An 11,312-nucleotide genomic window follows, 5' to 3' on the forward strand; every position below is an offset into this window, starting at 1 on the left:
TAGCCCTCGATTCTCTCGGCAAGACGGTACGGGTCATTTTCGCGTGTCTATGGTATCGGAATTTGTACTCACCGGAGCCGGGAGCAATTTGGAGCCACGGCGCATAGTGCCGGCAGGCGACTGTTACGAGCGGCGAAAGGCGAAACGACGTCAATCGCGAAGACACACGGTAATTGATACGCTCACACGATCGCCCGTCACTTCCAACGGCACTCCCGACCAAAATTCGCACCCGTTATTCACTTTCGACGGGCAAAATCCGCGATTAATCCGCGGAGCGACGTGCTCCGTGCGTTCCGAACCGGTCGCGCTACCGAGAGTGTCATGGCGGCGTTGGCGGCTGGCAGTGGCCGCTGCGTGCTGCGCGCTGGCGACTGGTCGTGCGCGCGCCGCCTATACGATACTGAAACAATTTGAAAAACGAATTATTCAAATCTGTAACTTTTTGGCACTTCTCGGAGAGCCACGATGATTAGCGATATTTTATTTGACACTTTTATGAAAATTCATGAGATTTTATATGTACAAAATATGCTAAAACGGCGAATAGATTTCTAGTTCAAATTTCGAAGTGGCGATTCATCGCGTCGTAAAATAAGAGGTGAACTACTGCCGTGGTCAAAAGAATAGTGCGATACTACGTATAGCATCATAACGTTTATAGATAAATTTTAAATTATTTTTGTGAAAAAAGAGTTATACTTACCTCCGTTTTTATATCTATATTGCGTTATGAATTTACGGTGGAACGCAAAGTCCTGAAAAAAATGTGTCAAAATTTGAAAACTCGTATATTGCCCCGAAAAGTAAAAATCCCAAAATTTAAAAAACGTGACAATTACTACGTTTACGCGAGCGTTAAGGCCATTGCACGTAACAAAGTTTTAGTCATAATCGTAAGGCCGTAAGAAAATAGACCAATCACACTCGATTATTCTTCGAGATCGAGGAGAATAATCGACTGTGATTGGTCTATTTTCTTACGGTCTTTCGATTATGATTAAAACTTTGTTACGTGCACAATGGCCTTTACTTCTATAGTAACTTACGATAATTCACTCGTTTACGCGGAGTAAATTATCGCGATGTAACAAAAACTGCAATTTACACAGTCGATCTCATATACAAGCTCAGTCTGTTTGGAATAAGGCTGCAATCTGTCTTTCCCTTTCTTAATTACAATCTAATTTCTTCGGGGCCGTTAGAAATGTCTTAAATTTGACACCCCTCATTGTACGGTCAATATTTAGCACTGAGGCCTTATTCAACATACGGTATCGTTATAAAATTAACAGAATCTCGACGCACTTGCGTGTCTGCACTCGCATCAACCGAATTATTCACTTTTTTTAGCTCGCCCAGTTTGAATAGGTATGGCACGGTACGGATCTAGTGGAGAAAATGAGCAGTTTAATTTTCTTCACAATTTACACTTACGACTCTCACAATTTTACAATTTTATTCTTTTGACGCACCTAATAACATGTAAGTTTTTACGATTTACCTCCGATCCGATATGTTTCCCGCTTTTACATTCGACATATTCATATTGACATATTCGTTTCCAGCGTGGCGTTCGCACGATGTAGCTTGGACACGTCTGGCGACGCATGATGTATTGTTGCGTATTTAATTATAAGTATAATGGGCGCGTTCAGCAGACACAACTGTTGCACAACTGTTGAGTTCGTCTTATCATCACACTGCGTTGATTGGTTGGTTCTAAAAGTAAGAGCCAATCACGTTCGATTGCTACTGAGTGACTTGGTCTGCTGAACGCGACCAATATCTCACTTGAGAAGGACTAAATTGTAGTCGAAACGTTGTAAGTCAAAATAAATTGAAAATAGTTAGAAGTTTAATGATTTTTTTGGCTCGTATTCTCAGCTCATCTTTATCATAAATGCGCGCACTTAGCACATATAAATTTACGTTACATATACTATAGAATCTCAAAAATAAATCCACGCATTTATTTCGATAAAAGTGAGCTGAGAATACGAGCCCTTGTCTCTATTAAATTTAAAACGCATGTACATGATGAAAAGATTGAAAATTTTATTACAAATGATAAAATATAGTACAGTTTTGTATGTGCTTCATTGATACAATTATTTTTATTCACTAAATTAAAGAGTACTTAAGATTTTAGCACCGCCAATGCCTCTGTGTATTTTAAACCTTCCAAAATATAAGCTAAATTCTCGACTGATGCATCTTCATCCTCTTCTGCCCATATCTCAAGCATAGTCTTACATTGTTCATACGGCGTTGTTTTGCTTTGGAAAAAAGCAATCTAAAATGCATATCATGTATTAAAATCCCATAATTATGAATAGTATTAGTGTTATAATAAGAAAAGCTTGATAATTTATATACCTCGTCATTTGTATAACCAAATTTCGTCGCCAATTTTTTCCAATCGTTTTTCAGGCTATCTGATAATTTTGCCACCATTTCCGGTGTGACTTTATTCAATTTTCTTGCTTTCACGTCGGCGCTTTCGGCATCGACCTGTTCGCTTTCCTGTTTTAAAACGTCTTCGTTAAATTCTTGATCGGTAGATTCCGACGGCGGTGTTTCCTCGGTTTCCAATTTCACATCGGACTGAGTCTGCTGTGAGACACAGTAAAAAAAAATTAAGAAATGTACAAAGATTAAGCATATTCACACAGAAAGCTAATGAACATTAGATACTCACTGGACGATCCTTGGCAATTTTCTTAATCATTGTCTCAAGATACTCAGGCAATTTATTTATAGGATAATTGCCATGAACAAAGAAGTGCGGGCTTCGTCTCGCTAACAGTCTTAACGCTCTCCAACCAAAGTTACCGTCGTTCACCTTCCTGTAAGATTATCGCATTATTATTAATAACTATAATGAGGAATAATGTGCGTGTCTTTATAAGAGAGCAGACGATATAATCGGCCGATCCCGATCTTTATCGCATGTATTATTTCGGTTTATAAGGGGATTGATTGGGAAATTGAAGGTTGTGAATAAAGGAGAAGGAGAATGAGATGGTTACATAATTTATGAGATGAATTACAATCCGTTTTCCAGGAACAATAGACTAATACATTAATAATCACAACGAAAGATTTCACAAACAATAACGCTTACTTATACTTATCATCGACCATCGCAGCAGGATCCAATTCCATAATAGCGTCTTCAAAATACGTTTCTAAGGATGGAAGAAAATCTCTATCCTTAGATTTGCATGCTTCGAGATTATTTGGACATAGATTCCATAATTTAGTGAGTTCTGGGCTATTAAAAAATAATAAAATTTAATTATTCAATCTTATACGTAAATATTAATTTATTTTTTTCATTTGTAAAAGATATTTACTTTCCCATATGATATTTTCCAACCGCTTGCGCGTCCCTAATTACATCACCGATACGTCGTCTCGATCTCCTCGGTTTTCGTGGCTCCTCGTCAGTAACATCCGATGTCGGTCGTTTAAACGGCGGGCAACCCTCATTTTTCCATGCATTCCAATGCTCCTCGCGTTTCAAGATGTTCTTCACGGTCTCCGCAAACGTGGGGCCATCGGGCGGTGTTTCGGTCAGTAGAGTATAAACTTGGTCAGTAGTGGTCTTCACCCATTCCACTTGATCCGGCTTCAGTTCGTGTGTCTCACTTAAAAGTAACAAACATCATAGTGATTCGATAACATACATATCACAAGACATTTAATTTAAGAAAAGCAGACCTTGTCTCATAGCCACTGGCAAGGAAGCTTTGAAAAACAAACATTTTTATAACTATTCAGAGGTGTTTCACTAATTGCCGAATAATTTATTAATTCAAAGGTATGAGGCTTGTGAATTCACTGTAAAATATTCATCGTATTGCATTAATATGGAGAATACTTACGCCTTGAATTTTACAGTGCTATTCAGATACTGGAAAAGAATGAGAAATTGCAGCAATACATATCGCCTGAAATTGGAATCTGACAGCTGCAACTCCAATAATTTTTGATTGGTCAAATATTTTGCAAAATAGTGCGTTTCTTTGTAAGGGCCTTCCATAGAAGTATCCATCTTGATGCATGTTGTAGGGTAACTACGTTGCTCCTCCAATTTAAAGGAAGCAAATGCTGACAGCACATTAGATGCATGCTATAAAAAAGATTTTTTTTAGTAAATCTGTAAAATAAATTAATATTATTAGGTCTGTTTGTTTTTGCTGCACTTCTGAACTGCAACATAGTACAAGTTAGAATGAAACAAATATATTTTCTTTCATTCTAACTTATTGCACTAGTAGAAGTGCAGCGAAAACAAACAGGCCTATGGTTTAAAGAAAATTAAAACTTACAGCTGAAAACACCTTCCAGTGTATTTTATTATAACACTGATTCGGATTTCTGAAGAAGTCTTGTAGAGCCCAAAACTTTCTGTACAAATTATAATCAATTGGTATCTTGTTTTCTGACTTGTCGTCGTCCTTCGTTATCTGCTCCAAGTTGTCTTCTTCTGCTTTTTCCAAGCCAAATTCCGTGTGATTTTCCAGGTTGAATTCGCTAACGATATTCAAGCCGGATCTCTCGGAGAAAGGAAAGAACTTTGCGAGAAACAGTAGAATTCTGCCACAAAATACCGTTTGTTGCGAACGCGACAATCTTCTCAGTAAGTCATTACACATTCTCAATAAGTTATTCTTGCAGGCAGCAAAAAACAGATCTTCCTTCCACACGGTGACGTTGTTCTCCACGAAGGTAAACAACTGTTCGCACCTGTCCAGCGTCATCGAGTCGAAGATATCGCCCAGTAGCATCACTGGCATACTCGCCGTCGCGAGATCCTTCCTGCATAGCTCTATACAGAACGTGATGTACAATTCGAGGGAGCGCACGTTACCCGAAGCGTTTTCCGTCAGTACGGCCAGCAACGAGTCACGCAGCGCCTGATCGATCGCCACTTTTCTGTCGCTGTCATTCGCACAACGTTCGACGCACTTCTTTTGAAACAACGAGACGTCCGACAGCTTGAAATGCTGCTGCAGATAATCCTAAAGGAGAAATAAGATCCATTGTAAATGCACGTCCAAGCAAGAATTATTCATGAATAAAGTTAATCAAGTTAATGCTTATTTACTCCAAACGTTATACTTACGCTATAGTCCTTCCTCAACACTTCGAACATCGCCATGATTTTTTATAGCCGTGTTATCACAGGTTCTATTATTTTTATTGAAAATTATTTTTGACTATCCGGTTTAGGCATTTTCGTCTTTCTTGACAGCAAAGAGGTTAAGTTACGAATCCCAGGCACGATTTTTGTGCCACAGTTGGTACTACTGGGAGCCTCCGCCATATTGATGACGTATGACCTTCTCCTTCCATTTTCAGAAGGTGGCTGACCTGACACGGAACGGATCACGGATCGGCTCCGGAACGAGTGGCGTCGCGGCTCAATTAATTGGTACGTATGTACAACAGATATTAACTTGCGTGCATTACGTTAACTACAGCATCTATCGCGTAGTATAGATTTAGAGCTCGGGTGTAGATATTTCTCGAAAATACATATTCCGCGGTACTTGTACGACCGAAGACGCGTCGCGCGATCAATCGCGAAAGTGACGTTCGTATTTCTCAATATCGCGAATATCGCGGATAGCTGTTAAAAACATTAATACGCCTATTGCTAGAATACAAAATAACGATCATAATAATAGACGGTCTTATAGTATTTGATTTTTGAAGTTCGGAAAATTCATGATCGCGAAATTGAGAGCGGGACCGCGTAGCGACGCCGCGCGCCGCACCGTGGCCGTGGCGCTTTCAGCGCACAAAGTTGCCCGCGCGGGAACGAAGCCTCCGCCATATTGATGACGTATGACCTTCTCCTTCCATTTCCAGAAGGCGGCTGACACGGAACGGATCGGCTCCGGACCGAGTGGCGTCGCGGCTCATTTAATTGGTACGTACAACAGATATTAACCTTGCGTGCGTTACATTAACTACAGCATCTATCGCGTAGTATCGATTTAGAGCTCGGGTATTGATATTTCTTGAAAATACGTATTCCGCGGTACTTGTACGACCGAAGGCGCGTTGCGCGAGCAATCGCGAAAGTGACGGTCGCATTTTCGAGTGTCGCGAATATCGTGGATAAAATATTAATACGCTAGATTCGTTAGAAAACATGCAAAATAACAATCGTAATAATAGGCGAGTTTATAACATATGATTTTCGAAGTTCGGAAAGTTCGTGAGCGCGAAGTTGAGAGTGGGACGCGTATAGCGACGCCGTGCGTCGCGGCGCTTTCGGCGCGAGTTGACCCCGCGCGAGAGACAAAACGCCTTCGCCATATTAATTACGTTCTCCTTTTCCAGGATGCGCCGAATACGACATGGAGACGGATCAGTTCCGGAACGAGTGGCACGACTTATTTAATCAGTAAGTATGTAACATGCATTAACTTTGCATTTCAGATTCATTGCAATAGCTATCGCGAAGTATAGATTCGGCGCACGGAAATTAGTATGATAATCCGTTCGAACGCGTATTTCGCGAAAGCCTTGTTCGGCCTATTGTAAGATCTATCGCGCGAATCAATCTAGTAACGCGTCGCTCTTGGCATCCAAAAAACTTTATATGCCATCTTACACAGATATACATTTCATTGCATTTTTATTCGAAATATCGATGATATCGAACGTGCCATAATTTCTTTTATATTTATTTCTCCGCTGTTGCAATATAATTAAGTACGCGTCGCGTACTTAATATCGAGAGTATCACACAAGATATAGCAAAGCCGCACGATCATTGTATTCTAGTGATTACTGGTAATCGCGTTTAATTGTAATAAATATTTTGTTTGTTTTAGGAAACAGGTGTGAGTGCCACGAAGAGATAACAATGCGGAAAAAAAAGAACCGAAACTAAGGAAGCGAGGACCAAATGTGACAGATCGCGAGGTGAGCATTTTATAATTTGTTATCTTTTATTAATAATTGTTATACTGATATAAATAAATATTTATTTGCGCAGTATCGTTTTTAGATCACTTTATAATATACACACATACATATATATATATATATATATATATATATATAGCTTGCTTGTACCAATTTATAAAATTTTTAATTTCGGACGAATATATATCGAGAAGAAATTGAGACACATGCGTAAAATAAAAAATAAAAAAATAACTTTTGCACGAAAGTACTATTTTATTCGTAATTTCAATAAATTTTTAATAAAAAAATAACATCTTATAATAAAAATGCTTTTTTTAAATAACTTGTATAAAAGATAAAAAAAATATCTAATTCTGATATAATCTAAACTATTATAAATTTTAATTATTTAAAAATAGAAATATATATTGACAAGTAATATTTTATATAAATTTGTTGATATTACTCATTTTACAAATAATTTATTAAATTTTATTTTATTTTTATTAGACAATGTATTAAACATGCAATATACTGTATATAGTGTATTGCATGTTTAATACAACGTCAAATAAAAATAAAATATTTTAGATTTTATTTTAGATTTTAAGATTTTTTAAATATGTAATAAATTATTTATGACATGATTATAATATCAACAAATATATATAAAATATTACTTGTTAATATATATTTCTATTTTTAAATAATTTTTAAATAATTAAAATTTATAATAGTTTAAATTAAAAAAAGCAGTTATTAAGATGTTATTCTTTTATTAAAAATTTATTGAAATTACAAATAAAACTTGTGTGCAAAAGTGATTTCTTTATTTTTATTTTAAGCATGTTTCTTTTAATCTCTTTACTCTCTATTCGTCCGAAATCAAATATTTCATAAATTAGTGCAAGCAAGCAATATACTATATACTATATATAGTAGTATATATAGCAATATACTATATAGGTATCTACAAATATTTTTTGTATATGTGTATATAAAATAAGTATTATCTTTTTCTTATAACAAGAAATCCATATTTATTTTAGATATTATTTTTATTTAAATATTTTCGTATGTTACAGATCAATTTTGTGTATAACTCCTCTGCTGTGTGAGTAAAGAAAAGGGTTCAGATGAAAAAACCCGGGAGGAGACTGAGGAGGCCTAGGAAAGGTATCGGGCACCGTTGGAGTTACATTGCGGTAAGCATTATTGCTTATTTGTACTAAAATTAGTCGTTTGTCGTTTTGTTTTTGATGATTTAAAAATAATAATAGAGAAAAAAATTAATCTAAAAATTTATAAAAATTTATTCTTGTGCAAATTCTTTTCGAAAAATGTATAATTATTTTAATAGATATCTAATGTGTAAAAAGCTGTTAAGAAATTTTATGTATGTAAGAATTATCTTTTAAATTATTAATTATATTTTGAGCGTTTTAATTTGAATTTTATGTTTGTATATTACAGAATCATCGTGGCGCTGATTATACGTAGCTGACAACTCCACTGTCGATTGGTGAGTGACAAAAAGGATTATTAATGAGATAACGGATCTATGAAAATTGTATGAGATATACATATTTCCGCATCATTATAATTGTATTAAAAATAAATATAGAATCTCATAGATCCGTTATCTTAAAATGGATGAGCTATAAAGAATTATGACAAATATTTCATCTCAGACTCGCTATTTAATTTGGTATGCTAATGTGCTTGAGGCTACATTCGCACAGGTACACAGAGAAAGGATACAATAAATATAAATTAACGGATCCTTATTTTATTTGTCTGAATTCTATTGTTTAGGAAAAAAACTTTATATTCTTTTAAGAGTTAAACATTCAATATATATATTATTTTTAATATATTTGAAATAAGTAGTTCAATAAACTTTATAACGATAAAACTTTAAAATGGGTCTTTATTTTAATTCTATTAATAATAATATTAATAGAATAAAAATATATAAGGACCCGTTTTAAAGTGCAAAAGTTTCAACGTTTTAAAGTTATTGTGAAGCTATACTTATTTTAATATATTAAAAATAATATATAGATATATATTAAATATTTTAACTTAAAAGAATGTAAAGTTTTTTTTCCTATACAATAGAATTCAGACAACAAAAATAAAATAATTATATCTATATTTAGAGTTGTGTCTTAATAAAGATAAATAGTCCCATAGATATTAGAAAAAATTATGGAGACATTTTTATTTGTGTAAATGTACATATATGCACACATATATATATATATATATATATATATGTGTGTGTGTGTGTGTGTGTGTGTGTGTGTGTGTGTGTATGTGTGTGTGTGTGTGTTTCACTCCGTTCTGTCTGCTTTCAATTTTGTTCTGTCTTTATGTTTATTCTTTTTTCGCAGTCTCTGAATATGCTTCTTCAGTTTACCTGTATTTTTCAATTCTTCATACTGTGAGACCAAATCCAAGACTTTCTTCTCAGCTGCAAAAGACAAATAAGATAATTAAGATAAAATAAAACAATATAATATCAATCAGTATTATGTTAACGATAAGCTAAACTTACATTTTTTCTTGAAGATGGGCTTCTCTCCTCGTTTAACAGATTCTAGTAGCTCTTCCTTTTCTTGCCGCTTCTTTTCTGCTTTTTCTTTCCTTTTCTTTTCCTCCCTTATCTGATTTTCAAGCCTCTGAATGAGATATTTTATTTTCTTTATAGCTTTTAGATCTGTCGTTTCTTTCAATTCTTTTTGTAAAGTTTTGAGGTCGTTTTCCCGTAACTTGTTAATAAATGCATAAGAATGTCTGAAGACCTTCTCATCAAACGTACCACATAAACTATCAAATCTAGGATCCCGAGATACAACTTTTTTGACTCGAGTTAACTCTTTATATCTGGGAACTGGCTTTTTAGCAGAAATCTCTCGTGGCCTATTCTTATTTTCCCGTTTAAACTCTATTTTCTCAGTTTTTTTCTTACTTTTTTTTCCAAATATCGTCTCATTATATACCTTGGTACCTAATTTCTCCTTTAATTTCTGTAAATCCTCAAAACTCATATGTTTTAATTCTTCTCGTACTTGTTCCTAAAACATAAACAATTCAGAGCATGTTACCACCCACGAATATATAAACTTTTCTTGTAATAATAGTGCTGTTAATTAAAATTAACCTAAATAAAAGCATTTAATAATATGTAGTAAAAATAAATAGTAAAATTGAAGAAAAACTTACATGATCTTTATCGTCTGTAAGTAAAGACGCTTCCTCATCATTCATGTTGAGGCCTAAGATGAATAATGGAATACAAATTTATGAATCTCTGGAACAAAATACAATTTTTTTTTATTTAGTGTTTAATGTGACGTCAACTCTGTGTTTAGGTTTTTTGACACTTAACAAAATGCAATACTACATTTTTAGGTTAGGATTTACAGTTTGTTCATGTACTTAAGAAAACAACAAGAAGATTAGGAAAAATATATTTGTATAAATACTATAAATTATACTCACATCTCCACTAGTACTCTATTGATCATACGAGTGCTTAAAAAGTTAAATCACACATTATAAATTTTATTTGTACGCAGAGTTTACACAAATCACAGATCAGACAACAGAGCAGAATGAGCGATGTTTCTCGATTAATCGAAATAACGATAATCGATAATTTGCCTTTTGATTAATCAATATTTGATTTTTCTCTCAACATCGACAGATCGACACACTGACTTTTTCCTTTTAATTAAATATAATTTAATTAATATCATATATTTATTAATGTGACTTATAGCTGCAGATTATATATTAGTTGAACTAATTCTTTTTTTAATAAATAAGTGTTAAAGAAAGTGACAGAACAAAAATAATTAAGGAACATATGTGGTTACCTATCGGGGATACATTATACATATCGCTTTATGTGTTATATATCACTTTATCACATTGCACATTTTATGCATATCACTGCACTGGCGTTAAATGTATACATGAATCTATTGCGATCGGAGTAAAGTATCCCTCACCGAATCGGGAGAGAGAGGGATATGACAATGGGAGGGATATTAATATTATTGCTTAATATTGGTAATGTTATTGAAATTAATATGTTGTATTAGGGGAGATCAGTTTTTCAGTTTCTGATTTTTAATAAAAGAAACTTTTCAGAATAACCAATAGAAGTTGGCTATTTCGATACTTAATGGTCGGTTAGAAGTTAACAGATGTTGGAAATAGTGACTCCAAGTCGCTCGATTCTTATATATTTTATTGGTTAGTATTGTGATTAATGATATTAAACGTTGCATGAGTGTTATGACAAATTAGAACACATAATAAAAATTAATGAATATAGCACTGCGACATAATTCTAACTAAATTTAATA

General features: G+C 34.3%; 2 protein-coding genes and 1 long non-coding RNA gene across 6 annotated transcripts; 1 reads left to right on the forward strand and 2 right to left on the reverse strand.

The window, feature by feature from the left end:
• Nucleotides 1-2,034: 2,034 nt before the first annotated feature.
• LOC112453111 (THO complex subunit 1) lies at nucleotides 2,035-5,322 on the reverse strand. Of its 4 annotated transcripts, none has more exons than XM_025013669.1 (9): nucleotides 5,135-5,322; nucleotides 4,338-5,030; nucleotides 3,891-4,138; nucleotides 3,727-3,753; nucleotides 3,360-3,653; nucleotides 3,128-3,277; nucleotides 2,702-2,849; nucleotides 2,380-2,613; nucleotides 2,035-2,296 (listed from the first exon to the last, which is right to left on the reverse strand). In XM_025013669.1, exons 1-9 carry the CDS (start codon nucleotides 5,168-5,170, stop codon nucleotides 2,141-2,143), a joined length of 1,986 nt encoding a protein of 661 aa, XP_024869437.1. In that variant the 5' UTR covers nucleotides 5,171-5,322; the 3' UTR covers nucleotides 2,035-2,140. The 4 variants fall into 4 exon arrangements, with proteins under 4 accessions (XP_024869437.1, XP_024869436.1, XP_024869439.1 ...); XM_025013668.1 differs by having other exon boundaries at nucleotides 2,380-2,616; nucleotides 5,135-5,321; XM_025013671.1 differs by lacking the exon at nucleotides 3,727-3,753.
• A 511-nt stretch (nucleotides 5,323-5,833) lies between these two features.
• LOC112453109 lies at nucleotides 5,834-6,944 on the forward strand. The gene is made up of 3 exons (XR_003040571.1): nucleotides 5,834-5,944; nucleotides 6,361-6,424; nucleotides 6,858-6,944. It is a non-coding gene; the product is annotated as an uncharacterized LOC112453109 (long non-coding RNA).
• A 2,259-nt stretch (nucleotides 6,945-9,203) lies between these two features.
• LOC112453110 (ribosomal RNA processing protein 36 homolog) lies at nucleotides 9,204-10,563 on the reverse strand. The gene is made up of 4 exons (XM_025013667.1): nucleotides 10,441-10,563; nucleotides 10,162-10,249; nucleotides 9,494-10,013; nucleotides 9,204-9,409 (listed from the first exon to the last, which is right to left on the reverse strand). Exons 2-4 carry the CDS (start codon nucleotides 10,204-10,206, stop codon nucleotides 9,270-9,272), a joined length of 705 nt encoding a protein of 234 aa, XP_024869435.1. The 5' UTR covers nucleotides 10,207-10,249; nucleotides 10,441-10,563; the 3' UTR covers nucleotides 9,204-9,269.
• Nucleotides 10,564-11,312: the final 749 nt, after the last annotated feature.

Source organism: Temnothorax curvispinosus, unplaced genomic scaffold, assembly GCF_003070985.1.
Source record: "Temnothorax curvispinosus isolate PA1 unplaced genomic scaffold, ASM307098v1 QBEX01004048.1, whole genome shotgun sequence".
NCBI classification, from domain to species: Eukaryota; Metazoa; Arthropoda; class Insecta; order Hymenoptera; family Formicidae; genus Temnothorax; species Temnothorax curvispinosus.

Coding starts and splice junctions, on each gene's coding strand:
- LOC112453111 (XM_025013668.1), bottom strand. CDS start 5,170: ATGGCGATGTTCGAAGTGTTGAGGAAGGACTATAGC. Junction 4,139..4,337: donor ACTGGAAGGTGTTTTCAGCT/GTAAGTTTTAAT, acceptor TCTTTTTTATAG/CATGCATCTAATGTGCTGTC. Junction 3,754..3,890: donor AGCACTGTAAAATTCAAGGC/GTAAGTATTCTC, acceptor TGTTTTTCAAAG/CTTCCTTGCCAGTGGCTATG.
- LOC112453110 (XM_025013667.1), bottom strand. CDS start 10,206: ATGAATGATGAGGAAGCGTCTTTACTTACAGACGATAAAGATCAT. Junction 10,014..10,161: donor TTACAGACGATAAAGATCAT/GTAAGTTTTTCT, acceptor TTTATGTTTTAG/GAACAAGTACGAGAAGAATT. Junction 9,410..9,493: donor GCCCATCTTCAAGAAAAAAT/GTAAGTTTAGCT, acceptor TGTCTTTTGCAG/CTGAGAAGAAAGTCTTGGAT.